The sequence below is a fragment of the Xenopus tropicalis genome, chromosome 3, assembly GCF_000004195.4.
Source record: "Xenopus tropicalis strain Nigerian chromosome 3, UCB_Xtro_10.0, whole genome shotgun sequence".
Lineage (NCBI taxonomy): Eukaryota > Metazoa > Chordata > Amphibia > Anura > Pipidae > Xenopus > Xenopus tropicalis.
The window spans coordinates 122,557,330-122,576,211 of NC_030679.2; the positions used below are offsets into that span (position 1 = coordinate 122,557,330).

Below are 18,882 nucleotides of genomic sequence, written 5' to 3' on the forward strand. Positions count from 1 at the left end.
CTTTTCGAGTTTATATGACCCCTGAGATGACCATACTCTTAGGGGCACATTTACTAACCCACGAATCCGAATTGGAAAAATTCCGATTGGAAAACGAACATTTTGCGACTTTTTCATATTTTTTGCGCCTTTATGACTTTTTGGAAATTGTCGCGACTTTTTCGTTACCAATATGACGCAAGTTTTTCGTAGCCATTACGATGCGCTCGTATCTTGTCGCGACTTTTTCGTATTGAGCGCTTGTAAGCGGCGGGCGAAACTTTCAGACTTAGCATGATTTTGGAAGCCTCCCATAGGACTCAATGGCACTCTGCAGCTCCAACCCGGCCCAAGGAAAGTCTCCTATAGGGCTCAATGGCACTCTGCAGCTCCAACCTGGCCCAAGGAAAGTCTCCCATAGGGCTCAATGGCACTCTGCAGCTCCAACCCGGCCCAAGGAAAGTCTCCCATAGGGCTCAATGGCACTCTGCAGCTCCAACCCGGCCCAAGGAAAGTCTCCCATAGGGCTCAATGGCACTCTGCAGCTCCAACCTGGCCCAAGGAAAGTCTCCCATAGGGCTCAATGGCACTCTGCAGCTCCAACCCGGCCCAAGGGAAGTCTCCCATAGGGCTCAATGGCACTCTGCAGCTCCAACCCGGCCCAAGGGAAGTCTCCCATAGGGCTCAATGGCACTCTGCAGCTCCAACCCGGCCCAAGGGAAGCCTCCCATAGGGCTCAATGGCACTCTGCAGCTCCAACCTGGCCCAAGAAAAGTCTCCCATAGGGCTCAATGGCACTCTGCAGCTCCAACCTGGCCCAAGGAAAGCCTCCCATAGGGCTCAATGGCACTCTGCAGCTCCAACCTGGCCCAAGGAAAGTCTCCCATAGGGCTCAATGGCACTCTGCAGCTCCAACCTGGCCCAAGGAAAGCCTCCCATAGGGCTCAATGGCACTCTGCAGCTCCAACCTGGCCCAAGGAAAGCCTCCCATAGGGCTCAATGGCACTCTGCAGCTCCAACCCGGCCCAAGGAAAGTCTCCCATAGGACTCAATGGCACTCTGCAGCTCCAACCCGGCCCAAGGAAAGTCTCCCATAGGGCTCAATGGCACTCTGCAGCTCCAACCTGGCCCAAGAAAAGTCACCATACTGAAGCTTGAATGAATCCGAATCTTTCGTACTCGGCGTGAAGGCTATGAAAAAGTCGCGACTTTTTGCGCAAGTAGTAATGCTACGAAAAAATCGCCAGATTGTGCGCAACATTTGGAATGGCAACGAAAAAGTCACGTCAATTTTCCGTAAAATCGCCAAATACGCAATCGGACGCATTCGGGCCGTTTGTGAGTAAGTATATGTGCCCCTTAGGTAGCTGTGTGAATAGCGAACCCTTATTCATTCAAAAAAAAAAAAATCATCAGTGACTAGAAGTTTCTCTGGGTCACAATCTGCTGGTTACTACACTGACCCCAAACACCCTAGTTTAATAGCATAAAAGGACTGATGCAACAGGGTATGAGCATTAGGATAGTTCGACCACATGCCGAAAATAGATACAAAATAAAGAAATAAACCTGCAGCCCCTACTGTGTAACCTCTCCCCACAGCTGTCACTGACACAGGCGCGCTTCGGGCAGCTTCATTTCTATGACGACACGGGGTCCTATGGAAAAAAGTCAACAAACATGGCGGCGCCCGCAGGCCGACTTCTCCGCTGCATCGCAGTGACGGGCGCAAAGTAAGTCTGGGGTAACGGGGCCCGGAACTGACAAATGTGGCTATAGATAGGCTGTGGCGGTAGGCAGACCGGGGTGCTTGGGTTCAGCGGTGGGCACGTCATGTAGTTTTCTCATTGGATCTGGAGGTTCGGCTGTAAGTTTTGGGGATGTTTCTAACAAGTTGGAGTTGCACCCCCTTACTCGGGGTGTAGATGGGGTTGCCCAGCTGCTTCTACAACTGCCACACTGGAAATCTAGTTTCCTTTCCAGGATACTTTGCTTTTTTGGGACATGAGAGAGTGTAAAAACAGTTAAATGATTATTGTGTGGGTGTAAAAGGTGACCTTGTCTCCATTCAGTACTCACAGGGGCTATACCCACAACATCCTGGCCTCCTCCCAATGACACAGAGGGGGTGTAGTCGGTGTGCCTAGCAGCATACGCTTCACCAAAATCTTAACCCCCCTCAGCGTCAGTACTACTATGCAACTGCAATAACTTTGGAATAAGGCATCTCACAGAAATAGTAGGCTCTAAAAAAGAAAAAAAAGAAAAAAAAAGCTGTTTGGGTAATTTGTTAATGGTTTATAGAGCCTGTTAAGACCTACAGTTAAATGAAAGTTAAAATACTAAATGTTATGCACTATACTATCCCATAAGTCAAATACTTATAATAACCTTATGGCCCAGGTCATGTACTTTTGTCAAGGATACATGCTGTTTGCCTGACATGGGCAGCTCAAGTGATACTTGGGAAATAGACAGGAAGACATGTCCAGGGTCTAGGGCAGGGATCCCCAACCTTTTATACCCCTGAGCCACATTCAAATGGAAATAGTGTTGGGGAGCAACACAAGCATGAAAAAGTTTCCTGGAGGTACCAATAAGAGCTATAATTGGCTATTTGGTAGCCCCTGTGTGGGCTGGCAGCCTACAGAAGGCTCTGTTTGGCATTATACTTATTTTGTATGCAACCAAAACTTGTCTCCAAGCCAGGAATTCAAAAATAAGCACCTGCTCTGAGGCCACTGGGAGCAACATCCAAGGGGTTGGGTAGCGGCATGTTGCTCATGAACCACTGGTTGGGGAACACTGCTCTAACGTTAAAGGTGACCTGTGACCTAATAAATAATTCCAAACTTTTTTCTATTGTATCTGTCTAGCAAAATAAACTTTCCTAATACCATACAATTTGGTTAAACCTTTAATTCTTAATTGTTTTGTAATCCACAGTTAGCGCACATAGACAGGTGCCATTTTATGAGCTCTGTTATTAAGGCAAGCTTCGCATTATCCCCAAATCATGTGTTTGCATCAGAATAGGGGACCTGATGTCCATGCCTGAGGCAGACAATATATAATTTAACAGCTGAGATTTTTAAATACCTTAATAACAGGTATGGATGTGTTTATAAAAATGGAATTTGGGTTTCATTTGAAAAGGACTTATATTTTTGCTTGAGTATTTTAGAAAAATACAGTAGTTTGCGTATTTGTTTATATGAGGCTGCACAACTGCTTCATTTCTACCTAATTTGTTTTCTTTCATTTGCTTTATTTTTTTCAAGGTTGAGGCTGAGGCCTGCATTTTATTCCACAACAGCCCAGGCATATCCATTTGCTAAAAGGAAGCCCCAGCTACCAGTGAATTCAATATATAATCCAGGTATTTCTCAATCACATAAGGAACGTTGCAATGCACATTGTGTTTCCAAAACATACAGACACCAATTATAATTAATGGAATTGCCTATTAAGGGTAAAGACACATGGAGCTACTTTATAGCAGCTACTTGTCATGGCTACTAAATGTCAGAAAATACCCTGCCATAGACAATACTGAGAATTGCCTCTGCTAAAACACACGTAGAGACAGTTATCAGTAAATGATCAGCATTGTCTGTTTTAGTAGCCGTGACGTAGCTACTAGTAGTTTTGTGTGTCTACTCCCTGAGGGCAAGCACCAACGGCGCGACTTTCTCGCCCGCCATAGATCACCTGCTCCAAAAAGGGTTTCCACTGGCAGCAATAGAAGTTGTCGAAGTTGTCTGATGGAAAGCCCTTCGCATTGCTTCGGTTTCTGAAGTCGCACAAAGTTTCCTCCTGCAGGCAAATTCACTCGACTTCAGAAACTGAAGCAATGCGAATGGCTTTCCACCCACGGGCTGCCAGTTGCCTATCAGAACTATGTCCTACCCCCAAGTGTGCCGCCACTGAGGAACCAGATAAATTTTAAGCTGTGCTGCAGACCAACACTGTTAAAGGAGAAGGAAAGGCTAAGTCACTTGGGGGTGCCAAAATGTTAGGCACCCCCAAGTGACTTAGATTGCTCACCTCATACCCCGGGCTGGTGCCCCTGTACGGAGAGAACAGCACCAGCCCGGGGTAGCAGCGAGCGCTTCTTCCTTCCTGTAGCGCCGCGCGCGCATGCGCAGTAGAGTGAAAAGCCGAACTTAAAAAACAAAGTCGGCTTTTTACTCTACTGTGCATGCGCCGGCCGACGGATTTCGCCGGGAGAAGAGAGAGGAAGGAGGAAGCGCTTCCTACAGGTACCCTGGGCTGGTGCTTTTTTCTCCTAACAGGGGCACCAGCCCAGGGTACAAGGTAAGCGATCTAAGTCACTTGGGGTTGCTTAACATTTTGGCACCCCCAAGTGCCTTAGCCTTTCCTTCTCCTTTAAGGGGTGAGCTGGAGAGAGGCAGTGGGGCACATCAGTTAGAATCAGAATAAAATAGAGTTGCTAGGGTTTATTTAGGCAGTGATATGTTCCTATTAAAACCTGGAATGTGTCACTATACTTTGAAGCCACTTGTATTGCTGACACAGAGGTATAATTAATCACACAGTAATGTAGTCTCCAGCAATAAATATTGGTAGTACAAGGAGTCCAGGTGAAGGGTTTTGGTGACTATTAATGTGCAGTTATAGGATTCTGTGTTTCCAGCAAATCAGTTTGTGAAATTTTTGCACTGCAAGTGTTGCCCCATCAACTGTACAGGAAGTGACTGTGAAGTGGAAGAGCAGTTCAGTTGCATGGTGGTAGGCTGCACAGATTCGCAGATAGGGACTATCATGTGCCCAAGCATTTTGCAAGTAGAAATTGCTTAATTGATTAATTGATTTCCTAACTGTCTCTGGAAGCAACAAACAATAGTTGTCCAAAGCAACATTGGTTGCTACTGCTTGGGAAGTTCTGTTACTAAAAGGTAAAACATAATGAAAGTTTATTTTGACACAAGCTGTGTGCGGAACTCTGAACAAAGAAATGTATATAGTTACATAGTTACATATTTACATAGGGTTGAAAAAAGACCATTGTCCATCAAGTTCAACCCATCCGAGTAAACCCAGCACACGACCTATACTAACCAATCTATACACTCACATACATAAACTATATATATATACAACCAGTAATACTAACTGTAGATATTAGTATCACAATAGCCTTGGATATTCTGCTTGTTCAAAAACTCATCCAGGCCCCTCTTAAAGGCATTAACAGAGTCTGCCATTACCACATCACTAGGAAGGGCATTCCCCAACCTCACTGCCCTCACCGTGAAAAACCACCTACGCTGCTTCAAATGGAAACTCCGTTCCTCTAATCTATAGGGGTGACCTCTGGTGCGCTGATTGTTTAGTATTTTCATGGTTATTGTTTTAGGTTGGCCCGTTGGGTGCTCATACACGGTCGCATAAGCTGGCAAATCGGTTTTAAGGACCCAAATCTGCAGCTGAAATCTGCCCGTGTATAGCCACCTTTCCTGTCACTGACACTCTTCACTGTTAAAGAGAGCTGCTAATCTGAAACTTGCCTAGCAGTTTAAAACCGTCATAAACTGCTTTTATATCAGAATGTAAATTGCAAAAGTGCTCCTAGACGTAGAAGTCAATTTCACATCAGTCCATTTTTCTTTAAGTTTAGATCCCGTCTAAGGCCAATAGAGTTAAATTACATCTCTTTGCTCGGGTTGGCAATTGCATCGCCATCTAGTGGACAATCCCATTTGTGCATCAATAGCACAACCTAATGGACCACACAATATTTCTGTTGTGTTTAAATCTTGTATGTTAGAAAGTATTTTCCAAAGTACAAAATCTTTAGATCAGTTTATCTCATCCTGCTCTATACTAGTTTTCAGTATCCAAGTAACAGAGATATGTTTATGAAAACCCGACAAACTGGGCAGGGTGTCTTTTTGACACTTTTTGACCCTCTTAAAGGACCAGTAACCAAGAAACAAATATATTTTTGACAGTAATTAAAATATAATGTATGCTGCTGTGTAACTATGGGGACAGTTGAAATAGATCTAAATGGAACAGGTTAAATGCAGATAACAAGCTCTGTAAAACACTGTTAGGCTGGTGCCACACGGGGCTGATCATCGGCCTACGGAAAACCGCAGGCAGATGTAGTGGATATCAGCTGGGAAATGCAAACTTTTGTGTTTGTTTGCCGATATCTACCACATCTGCCTGCACCTGGGCGGAAACAATGGTTCCAATGCCAGCTTAGGGGAGCACTAGAAGCTTTCTTTTTTTTCTTTTTTTTTTTTTCTTTTTTATAGCAGCTGCCATTTTAGCTTGGTCTCCATAGCTTCCTGCTGCAGCTCTAGCCATTAGTAGCTCAGATTACACATTCTGATGGGAGGGGGAGTGAATTCTTATTGGAGGGGGAGCAGGAGAGAGGCGACAGCTGCGCAGACTCTGACCCGGGAATGGAGGATTTTTCTGAGAGAGGAAGTCAGATACAAAAGTACATGTTGACAAGAAATCCTGTATTTCTTTTAATAGAGGACTCAGTGCAGCTTTTCTTTGAGTCCTTATGGCTGTATTTACATAGACCTTAAAGCTTACTTAGTTTTTACCTTTACTTCTCCTTTAAAGTATTCAGCAAGAAATCCAGTCTGCCTTTACTGTTATACATTCTAATATACTCTATCTACAGTTCTAGCATACATCAGCAGAACCTCTTTATAATTCTCTATGCATCTAATATAGAATGGCAGTTTGGTCTGTCCTTTCCAGCTCCATTATGAACCTGCTTATTATGTCACTACACTGGCAAAATACATCCTCTAGCATGTCCTGTAACTCAGCTTTCACTATTTACTTTGCTGGGTTAGGTGTGCTTGAGCCTAGACCAAGTTAGGATATTTCTGTCGCTGTTTAACTGCCAGCCCTCACCAACTTTATTCATATTGACTTTATGGCCTGCCCTTCTGACAAAGCTGGCTGGTAGGACTAGGGCTGTTCTACAGGCTGGCAGTAGGGTTGCCACCATTTTTCTTTAGAAAACTAGCGTTCGGGTTTTGGGGGCAGGCAGTGGCGTCACTTGGGGGTGAGCGATGACATCATGGGACATTGAAATGGGTGGGCTAGGTGGGGAAGTGGGTGGGCTAAGTGGGGAAATGGGCGGCGCAGATACTTTTTATATTTAAAAGGGGATTATCGGCCATGGAGAGAGTCAGGGAAGGGAGGGATCTATAGGTAGGACTGCCAACATTTTATCGCAGCTATATTAAATTTGTAATACCAGCACCGTCCCTAGTTGCCGATTTGCTGGCTAGACTGGTCAAATACCTGCTGAAACATGGGAGCTAAACTTTGGAAAAACATTATGGGCAATAGCTCTTTTTAACTGCCTTAAGAATAACACAAAATTAGGTCATAGCTAAAGAGGATTTTGTAACCACTTGATTCATTCCAGTCTTGCATGACAACATGTTGTTTTTTTAAAAAAACATTAAAATGTTCCACCTAATATATTAGCATATTTAAGTACTTTTAACCCAGTTCTTTTTCCATTCTGTGTTCAGCATTAATAAAACACAGAGAACCCTGTCTTTGTTTAGTCCTTTTGGGTTTAGGGGCAATGACACATGGGATGTTTTGTTGCCTGCAATATATCTTGGCAACTGTGGGCGACAAAACATCTCTGGTTTCCATCACACTGGCTAAAATGCAAGTTGCCATGGGAAAACATACACGGCATGGATACTATCCAAAGTAGCCCAAAGTTTCCTCGAGGCAAATTTGGCCTACTACACAAAGTTGCTTCGTATGTTTTCCCACCAACAGTTTACATTATTGCTGGGGGGAAACCATTTGAAGGAGATTAGTCGCCAACGATAGAGGAGATTTATAGCAGACGGCTAATCTCCAAGTGTGTCATTGCCCTAACTCAGTGGCAAGAGCCTCACAGCTTTTAGAATCCTCCAAGCCTTTCTGAAGATGAACTGATAGTAGAAACATTCATTAGCCAAGATCCACTTTGTGCCCCCTAACATCTATATTCTGACTTTATTAGCGGCCCTGTGTTTGTTGGCTTCTGCTGCATTGTTTCCAGAAGTATCAGGGCAGAGAATATACTGCTGTCATTGATAGATATACCAGTATGAGCCTTGTAATCCAGAATGCTTTGGATCTGAGGTTTTCCACATAAGGGGTCTTGCTGTAATTTAGATCTCCATACCTTGTCTACTAAAAATTATTTAGACATTAACAAAACTCAATAGGATCAAGTACAAGGTACTGTTTCATTGTTACATGAATGGGATCCATTATCCAGAATGCTGGAGACCTGGGGTTCTCTGGATAAGGGATATTTCTGTAATTTGGATCTCCATACCTCTGGAGATCTCCATAAGTCTGCTAAAAATATAATTTAAACATTAAATAAACCCAATAGGATTGTTTTGCCGAAGGAGTAATTATATCTTAGTTGGGATCAAGTACAAGGTACTGTTTTATTTAAAAAAAAAATCCTCTCTTAAAATATATATTTGCTTATAATGGAGTCCATGGGAGATGGCTTTCCCATAATTCGGAGCTTTCTGGATAACAGGTTTCCAGATAACTGATCCCATACCAGTACAGAGAAAAAGAAGATATATTTTACATTTTTTAATTATTTGATTAAAATGGAGTCTGTGGGGGATGGCCTTCTCTTAATTCTGAGTTATCTGTATATCAGTTATCCAGATAACATTTACTTTCCTTTTCTGGTGTTACTTTTTTTTTTTGTAACTTAGTTTTTATTAAGAAGTGAGTTTTCCAAGAAAAAAAAGCTCATAAACGTTGCATATAAAATACAATTAAGTAAAAGTGTGTCAAATTGGGCTAAAGAATTATACAAAGCATAAGGAGTGTGCATAGCAATATTTTTAAACCACCTTACCCTAGGGGGAGTAGGAAAGCTATACTTATAAAAAGAACAGAGAAAAGAAAAAAAAAAAAGGATTTAACATTACTAAACAAAATTAAATGAAATGTTTCTACCAGCAATTTAATATATTTGTTCCATGACATTGTCATAAAATAGTTCCAGTCCTGTAGAGTCAGTAATGGCCTATAAGTGGTAACAAGCTCTCAAGGGCTAATGTCTGTCAGCTGGGGTGGTTGACTGACCCTCTCCTGCCTTGTTAATGGTGACCAACAAATATATTCATAGGGAGGGTTGTTAATCAGGAGCTTTAGCTAAGGGCTCGTAGGGCGCCCAGATCGATTGATGCTGTTTTTCATTTTGTAGCAGTTGTTATTCAGTTGGTCGTTAACATGTGATTAACTAGCTTTTGTGAAGGAGCTGAACTTCCCTTATAGGCTTCCCTGAAAGGAAAGTCATTGGGTATAGTTTTACATGTTACTTTGTTGATTACTTTTTGGACTTCTTCCCAGAATGGTATTAGGTGGGGGCAGGTCCACAAAAGGCGATATATGGATCCAGGTTCGGGGCACCCTCTCCAGCAAATGTTTGGCACTGTTGGAAATATTTTATTTAGCCTTATAGGGGTCATATACCATGACATCATTACTTAATACACATTTTCTTTCTGTTTCACACACATTACCATTCTTTTGGCATTATTCCATATTAATTCCCACTCTTCTAAGTTAACCCCTATTTCTTGTTCCCAGTGCAACATATATTTGTGTTTAGAAAAGTTAGGCGTGGGTATAGAGTTTAATATTTTGTACATATTTGATAACAATGCCTTTTGCGGCCATCCATTTTTCATTAAGGTATCGAAAGGAGAAAGAGCGAGTCTGCCTTGTGGTGATTAAAAAGTGAAAGAGAAAATGTCTTATTTGTAGAACTTTATTGTGGTTTCTGGGTTTCTTTCTTGTATTTCTACAAATTGATGTAGTTGCAAAGTTCTATGGTTGATAAGGTCATAGATCTTAAAAAAAAAAAAAGCTTTTTGCACTCCAATTATCATAAAAAGACCCTTACATCCCTGGTGGCAATAGGAGTTTTTTAAGTATAGGTGTTAATAATGAAAAGGGTAGACTTAAGGGTAACCTTTCTTTCAGATGGTGCCAAACCTGTAGGATGGCTTTAGATGACTCTATTATAGTACAGGTATAGGACCCGTTATCCAGAATGCTCGGCACCAAGGGTATTCCGGATTAGGGATCTTTAATCTTTAATCCGTAATTTGGATCTCCATACCTTAAGTCTACTAAAAAAACAATAAAACATTAATTAAACCCAATAAGATTGTTTTGCCTCCAATAAGGAGTAATTATATCTTAGTTGGGATCAAATACAAGGTATTGTTTTATATTTACAGCGAAAAAGGAAATCTTTTAAAAATCTTAATTATTTTATTAAAATGGAGTCTATGGGAGACAGGCTTTCCGTAATTCGGAGATTTCTGGATAACGGACCCTGTACTTGGGAGAGTTTTATGAGGGCCTGAATTCCATAACAAAGGACCCATATGTAATGGCTGTAGAAAGACGTTCTCCATTCTGGCCATAGGGGGTTTGTTTGTAGGTGAGACCATGCAGATAACCATCATAGATGGGCTGGGTCATGGTAGTTTTGGATGGATGGAGCTCCCAGGCCTCCATGTGATGTGCTAGCTAATAGAACAGACTTCTTTGGACCTCCTTTAGAATTTTTGAAGGTGCTATTACCAGGAGAGTGTTCTGGTGTTACTTTTATGCTGTGTTACTCCCAGTACAAGTGGGTGTGTGGTACGGCCAATACCGATAACCTACACAGGTATGTGAGTGCCCAGACCAGATTTGTAACTTTCCAGCTGGGGAATTCTTTCATGGTGAATCCCTTACTGAAAAAGGCTTTATAGGTAATGGATCTGTTTTGATGAAAGAATGCAGTTGCCTAACCTGTCTGATAAGAATGGTTTGCTCCAGGTTTAACCTGTATGGCGAGAGGGCACGCTCTGACTTGCATGGGATGGGATTGTTTGTAAGTCCTAACTGAACATACAGCAATTCAGGCATCCCCTTACATTATATCATGTAGCTTAGTGTATTTTAAAGGGGTGGTTTACCTTTAATTTAACGTATTTTAATTATAAATTTAACTTTTATTATGTTATAGAATGTCCCATTCTTGGCACCTTTGCAATTGGTCTTCATTTATTTATATTATATCTTTTTTATAGTTTTTAAATTATTTGCCTGCAGCGTCATATCTTTCCAGCTTTCAAACGGGCATCACTGCCAAAAAACTATGTAAGCTTACAGTTTTATTATTATTATTACTTTTGTTCTTTCTGGAGCTTCTTTTGAGCCAGTTTAATGGAGGGCAAATCACATTCAGGCTACCTAAGCTGTACCTAGCAGAGATGTGCCTAAATTGGCCAGTGCTGCCTATGGTGCCCCCAGTTGGACAGCCCTGCCTTTATTCAGTATATTTCTAACAATGTTTTCATTCCCACAGTGAGATGTATGTTCATTCAGACTCAGGACACGCCAAACCCCAACAGTGTCAAGTTCATCCCAGGGAGAGCTGTTCTGGATGCCAGAACCATGGATTTCCCAAGCCCTGCTTCCGCCTTTTGCTCCCCACTGGCCAGGTACTTCACTTAATTAATAGTAAATTATTAGTTTTAGAGCACTGCTAACTGCAGCAAATAAAAACCAAAATAGATTTCTCCTAGGCCTTAGTTATATAATATCTAAGGCTTCATTTCTTAGTGTCTATTCATGTTCCTCTTCTTTCAAACGTAGACCTGGCAATGCTAATGGGTAGATTCATGCAGCTTTAAACCATTTTTCAGGCACCTTTTCAGGATTGACGGAGTAAAGAGTGTTTTCCTTGGGCCAGATTTCATCACTATCACAAAAGTAAGATTCCTGAGATATATGTGTCAATTGCAGCATTATGTGGCTTATATGCAGAAGGCCACTTAAAAATACATAAGAGGATCAGGGTATTTATTAAAATGAGTGGATTTAATAATCTATGTTTTTTCCTGCAAACAGAATAGTGAGGAATTGGACTGGAATTTAATAAAACCTGATATATATGCAACTATTATGGATTTCTTTGCTTCTGGTCTGCCGGTAGTGACAGAGGACGCCCCTCGTGGGGATGCAGGTAAGGATACAAAATTCTTTTTATGGTTGTGTGCCTGTTTTTTAATGCATTGTCTAGTCTTACATGCTCTCTATAACTCTTAAACGGATCTTTTTTGCGTTTATATGGCATCTGGTTATTGCTTTGTTTCCAATGCCTGTCCTGCTGGTGTAGAACTGTTAGGAAGAGAGAACAACTACTGGGATCTCTGTCTGTAATCTAATTGCTTGGTCTAGTTTTTCCAAGCTACTCTAAAGGCATTGCCAGTTCAGCATTCCCCCCTTATAGCCTGTTCTTCTTCAGCGTTCTGTACTCCTTATAAGAAGCCATCGGTGGAGTCTGACATTTCATTTGTGTTTGGAAGTAAACGGTTATTGAGTACTCAAGACATAGCATTAGTAGGAACAACTACATAATCGGGGCTATATGTGGTGAGATGACATTGTCAGCTTATTGGCCTCCATGTGGCTGAAAACAATGCCCTAAGCATCTGTATCTTGCTAGGGGTTGGCCAAATTTATAATATAATATCCTTTGGAGTGAGGACCATATTGGCCCATTGTTGCTCTCCTCTTCAGAGATTGACAAAAAAGGATCAGCAGAATTTGAACCTGGGCTGTTATGGCATTACGTGTCTTCATTTTAGGCGTGGGCTGAACTTTGCCAACTGCCTCTGCAAAGAAAACTATAAAGCTGGATCAGTGTATGTATTGATCACCTATAAGCAGAAAAATATGAGGCCCTTGATAAGCTCTTTTTGAGCCTGACCAGATTGGCCAACATGTGACCAAGACAAGGACAACTAGGAAGCAGAATGGCAAAATACACAATAATGTGACTGGTCTTCCCCCTCATCCCATGTCAGGGCATGCTGTGAGGGAGTATAAGAGAGGGTGAGAGTAGGGCAAGGAGGCGCTAGTGAGAGGAGATCATTAAAGTAGGAGATTGAGTAAGGGAGAAGAACAAATAAGCATGGAATATAAGCTTATTCCCAGTGCTGAGAGATGTTGTACTGTATAGGGATGGGGTTGATGAAAAATTCATCTTTTGGGAAAGGTGTTTCTCTTGAAGTAACTGTATTGGTAACGTACATGTGTGTATCTATATAGCGGCCTCAGAAGAGGAGGATGAAGTGGTGGCCATGATCAAAGAACTGCTGGACACTAGGATCAGGTAATATTTATCTGCTGTCCATGGTGTGACGCTGCACCAAGTTAAGCTGGCCACTTCCATTCCCATCTTCTCAAACTGTGTGCCCGATATTGGCAACATGATCATAACTAACTCAAGCTGGTAAAGGCAACCCTGTATGGTCTGAATGCTCTGAATTCATATGTGAATGAATTCTGATTACAGAATGTCCTCCATTCTGCCCTCTGGAGAATTTAGTCATTTGGGTGTAGGATGTAGAAAATATGGTCCCTGGCACTTCCTTGTCGGCTGATAAAATTGAACAACCTTTTGGTCATTGGGAAATTACAGACATCAGAGTAACTCTTTAAAGGGGAAAACATACCTTGATTATAAGAGCGGCTGGTTCTATAGCTATAGCCTGTGTAATAATGGATAAAAAGTGGTCATTGTCATTTGCAAATACTTTCCTAGCTCCAATGGTTCATATATTAGAGATTGACAACATGTGCTCCTCCTGGATGATGATGAATAAAAACTTGCAGTATGGACACTAAAATATCTATCCTTACAGACTGCCTGTTTTCTATTTGATATCCATAGGCCTACAGTGCAGGAAGATGGTGGAGATGTCCTGTACAAAGGCTTTCAGGATGGCATTGTCCAGCTGAAGCTACAGGGGTCCTGTACCAGTTGCCCGAGCTCCATCATCACACTGAAGAGCGGCATTCAGAACATGCTGCAGTTCTACATCCCAGAGGTTGAAGGAGTAGAGCAGGTAAGGCCTTCACAATCCTGAGCTCTTGTGTAAGTCTCATTAGCGTCACAGTGCACTGCTTGTGCTCAGCTATACTTACACCATACACTAATTTCCACTTGTGTCTACTTTGTGCTGTGGCACAGGGCACCTTGGTTCATTCTGGCACAACAGAAAATGGGCCAGATATCCCGTTGGGCAAGGACAACACTGGCCTCTTGATACATTCTTCTCCCGATGGGTCTCCTGTTATGATCTGGTCATTGTCAAATGATCAGATCAGCCCAGTTTACCAAGTAACTCAAGTAAAGATCTACTTGTTTGGTTCCGTCACCAAAGGATTGAATCCTCTGATGTGTGACCAACCTGAGTTCAAAGGATTTTTTTATCAGTAGGAGTGATCAGAACATCAAGTTATGTCCTGTTCACTAAAGTGGAAGCAATTCACCTAGCCCTCAGTTATGAAAAATGCCTAAAACATGCATTGACCTGTTACTTGTTGCATTGACCTGTTACCTGTTACTTGTCAACAGTGGCAGACTACTTTTGTTACTTCCTGTTGCTGTCAAGTCCAATCCTTAGCAGTGTGAATGGTACGTCTCAGTGGCAGTACTGGTGTTACAAAGGGGGGACCGGTTCATTAGACCTTAGAACTTGTGTTTGGTTTGCAGGATGAGCAAGTCGGAGACAGACTAAAGGTGCCCATACACTATAAGATCCACTCGCTTGGCGATGGGTGGGCAATATCGGGTAGAAAGTAACTTAAAAAAAAAAATAATCCGATCGTTTGGTCGGAGACAGACTAAAGGTGCCCATACACTATAAGATCCACTCGCTTGGCGACGGGTGGGCAATATCGGGTAGAAAGTAACTTAAAAAAAAAATAATCCGATCGTTTGGCCCTGGGGCCAAACGATCGGATTACATTTGTGGTTATGGGGCAGTCAGTTCGGGGACCGCATCAACGAGTCGATACGGTCCCCGATCCGACCGGATTTTCTAACCTGGCCGATCGAGATCTGGCCAATTTCAGGCCATATATCGGTCGGCCAGGCCGCTCTGTTCTGCCCCTACAGGGGCCGATTAGCTGCCGAATCGGTCCAAGGGACCGATATCGGCAGCTATAGTCGGCCCGTTTATGGGGACCTTTACTTTTTCCCTCTCATTGTGCTCTATAAGGAAGAACAAGAAGCAAAACAGAAGCTCACTATTTGCTGTTCAGTCAGTTACTATTTGATCATCCTGAAAGCTCTTTCATGACAACATAAACATTTTGTGACTCGGGGTGGGGTGACCATTGCTTAAAAGCTGCACTTGCTGGTTTTGGGGCTGCTAATGTTGTACGCTGAGTGGCATTGTTTACAACATGGCTGTTGACTTTTATTGGCTTTATCAGAGTGTGCCCAGATACAAAATGGCCACATTAAAGCTTGGAAGGAGCCAGCACAGTATGCATGTATACTGCCACGAGCGTGAAAATAACAACCTTCCTCTGCATATACAGCTTCAGGGAAATGACACACAAGGAAGTTAGTTGCCTGTGATTAATCTCCTCTAGCGGTGGAGACTTTGAATACTTTCCTACTGGTAATAATGTAAATTGGTGGTAGGAAACGTGTCCCTTTCATGCCAACTTTGGGTGACTTTGGAAAGCTGAAGTTATCAGTGGCATAACTAGGGTGCGCCAGGCCCCCCCACCCTGAAAAAAAATGTTTGAAAAAGTCAGACACACACCTCTCCCTACTTGAACCTCTGTCTGCCCGCTACCAGTCCACCTCTGGAGTCTTCTGCCCGCTGTATCCCCCCGCAGGTAGGAAAGGGGCTGTGGAGGGTGGATTTTTTTCACTTCTATAAAGGAAGCAGACCCCGTGGTCTGGGCTGTCCCCTGGCCCCATACACAGGCCAGTAAGTTGTCAAATTATACAAGAGTGGCCATATATGGTTGACTTCTCATGGTGGGCCCAAGAAAGCCTAAATTCCTATATGAAGTTGGGCATGATGATCTTTGCATCTTTATGGTATGCAGCTGTGCACAGGATTGAGCCTTTATGGGCCAGTTTGGTTCTCATCATATGTGGCCAGTATGGCTGGAGATTTGCTTGTTTGGCCATCTTCTCACACAGCCATATCTGCTTGTTTGTGGCCAGCATTAGCCACAATATCACAATATATTCCATAAATGATTACAACAGAAAAACTTACTAAGGCTAATGTTACATGTAGCTTTCTGTGTTTTTTTTTTTTATTCTGGTGGAAAAGAGGCATGTCTGCTTTCAGGGGCTCACAGTTCCTTCAATAGAATTAAAACCGGCAAAGGCTGGGGTGGGGTAAAATTGAACCCTCACAGTCAGTTTGATTTTTGGTTGCTGGGGTCAGCAACCCCTGTCAACCAGACAAAATTTTTATTTGCAAGCTCGAAAGAAACAAAATAAGAATCTGGAATCTGATAGGCAAATAAAAAAGGTACATCCTCATATTTTGTGATAGTAGGGGAAATCATGGCAGTATTGTACAGAGTCTAGCAGAGATCTGTACTATTGTAAAAATTTTAATGTGTTTGTTCAAGCAAATCATTTTCTGTAAGTAAGAGGAAATGCGGCAGCTGTTTTACTTCGCAACAGTGATTCATGGTCATCAACTGACCATCAAGGAAGCATGGGCAAATTGATAATCCTGTATCCCATGTATTCTTTTATAATTTCAACCATTATGTCATCCTAAAGGATATGTCAACATTTAAGAAATGAAAAGTAGATGTGTTTTGGGCTTCTGTACCAGCCCCAGGCAACCCCAGCCCTTTAGCAATGATGATCTGTGCCCCCAAAGATGCCCCCAGTAGCCCCCCATCATCTTTTCTGCTGATTCCCTGCCCATGCTCTGTGCTGCTGTCACTTACCTGAGCTTAGGGACCCACTCACAATATACTGTATATACAATATAAATGTCACAATATAAGGCTGGTAAGTTATTAATCTCAGACTAAGCTCAGACACCAGTGCAAGTAGCATCATATTTCAATAATTAGCCCTGTTACATCGGGTTATATGACAGAGGAACATCATTTTCTGCATGATGGTTGGCAACCACCCCTAAACTCCGCTTCTCAATGGCTGCCCCACCCCCCCCAAAAAAAGAAAACCAAAAACCCAAATTTCTTTATGCACGCAGAGGGTTTCCATATGTTTTCCCTTTGGGTTTGTGCTGAATATATAGGCAGGCACATTAGTTTGCTTATATAAGCCTGTAAGTGGTGGTGAATGTGTGTGAACTTTCTTCCTGTAGGGCCACTAGTGTGTTCAGCACTTCCTCATTGATTGTTCCTCCCCGTGGGGCTAACAGTGCTGGGCTCACTAAGGAAATCATAAACCCTCTTCTTTTCCTTCCCCCCATATCAATATATATTTTATTTATCTGTGATTTCAAATATGCGTGTCCTATCCACCCCATAGATCTTAAAACACTCATGGTAAAATGCAGAGCTGTCCAATCAAGGCTTCCTGTGTGCTTGGCCCTGCCAAGAACTTGTAATCTACTGCCCCTGGCTGTCAATTGCCATGGTACATTCAGTGTTTTATTCAGTGATGCTGCTTGTGCCAAGGTGCTTTATTGTGACATAATGGCCCCAGTGATTGTATTTACTTACCTGATACCCCAGGCTGGTGCTCCCGTTAGCAGAATACTGCCCCGGTTGAGGGTAAATCTGTGCTACCAATCTTCTTCCTGCCCCTTTTTTTCTTCACTACCCCAGGGTCAACGCATGCACAGTAAAGTTAAAATTTGACTTTTCACTCTACTGCTCATGCGCACCCGGTGCAAGGAAAGAAGAAGCAGGGAGAGAATGGCTCCGCGGTGCTCACTGGAAGATCAGGTAAATAAAGTAAATACAGTCACTAGGGGTGCCTATTTTTTGGCCCCCAAGTGATTTTACCTTTCCTTCTACTTTAAGGTAGAGATGCATGGGTCATTTTAATTATTTTAACTGCCTGAAATGTTAATGTGTACTGTGGGCAAAGGCAAGGCGTTTTGGGCATTGTGTCACACAAATAGGTTCAAGCAGGTTCAAATAGGTTCAAGCAGGTTCAAATAGGTTCAAGCAGGTTCAAATAGGTTCAAGCAGGTTCAAATAGGTTCAAGCAGGCATTTTTATTTCTCTTGGAGACATCCGATTGTGGGAATAGAAATGTACGTCTGAACCAAGACAAAAGACTACAAATGTGGCCTTTTTCTGCTTTATATACATAGGAACATAATGGCAGGACAAACAGGGTGCAAGTGCCATACCAAATAGAACAATTGACACTGATAAAGTCATCAGCAATATCCAATTTGCATTTGAGACAAGTAAATTAGGGCATTACCAAATGGTTACCCCCGCCCATGCTAATAAGTGCTAATCATTGCCAGTGGGGGTGCCTGCTATGTAACACTGTCCTTGCAGGACATTATACTGAATATATCTCCCCAGTGCAAGTATTTTCCCATTAGCATGTTTCTACCAGACTGGAAATATTTAAAGATCATGGCATAAATGAGGATTTGTATTTTGTATAACTAGGTGACGGATGAAGATGAGGAAGATGCTGGGACAGAAATCCGTTCGCCTTAAGGCTGCCTTCATTTCAAAGCCCTCATAGTGAAAAGCAAGCTGGTGCCCATATCCGGCATCCTGCTCAATGGAAATCTCCAGCGTTGGCACACCTTCCTAATCTCGGTGGCACTGTGTATGTGGCAACCAACTGAACGGCGGAGGTATCTTGTGCCAGTCTCAATTCATTATCCTTATGAGAGGGGATGAACCAGCTTTTTTTTTTTTTTTTGGATCTAGAAAAATAAATATTACAAGTGTTTGTTTTAATATTCAACCTCCTGGCTTGTTGTGCTATATTTATCTGCCTGTTGGAATAAAAGGCTAATATATGTGCAAAAGCACTGGCTCCTGTGTTTGTGCTATGGGTGTAAAGGG

General features: G+C 42.5%; 1 protein-coding gene across 2 annotated transcripts; it reads left to right on the forward strand.

Annotated features, from left to right (window-relative positions):
* The first annotated feature begins 1,604 nt into the window (after positions 1–1,604).
* nfu1 (NFU1 iron-sulfur cluster scaffold) lies at positions 1,605–18,845 on the forward strand. 2 transcript variants are annotated; one of them, XM_012966733.3, is made up of 8 exons: positions 1,605–1,712; positions 3,261–3,358; positions 11,393–11,528; positions 11,733–11,799; positions 11,938–12,052; positions 13,141–13,204; positions 13,766–13,940; positions 18,475–18,845. In XM_012966733.3, exons 1-8 carry the CDS (start codon positions 1,660–1,662, stop codon positions 18,523–18,525), a joined length of 759 nt encoding a protein of 252 aa, XP_012822187.1. In that variant the 5' UTR covers positions 1,605–1,659; the 3' UTR covers positions 18,526–18,845.
* The last annotated feature ends 37 nt before the right edge of the window (positions 18,846–18,882 follow it).

Coding starts and splice junctions, on each gene's coding strand:
- nfu1 (XM_012966733.3), top strand. CDS start 1,660: ATGGCGGCGCCCGCAGGCCGACTTCTCCGCTGCATCGCAGTGACGGGC. Junction 1,713..3,260: donor ATCGCAGTGACGGGCGCAAA/GTAAGTCTGGGG, acceptor ATTTTTTTCAAG/GTTGAGGCTGAGGCCTGCAT. Junction 11,529..11,732: donor TTTTGCTCCCCACTGGCCAG/GTACTTCACTTA, acceptor ACCATTTTTCAG/GCACCTTTTCAGGATTGACG.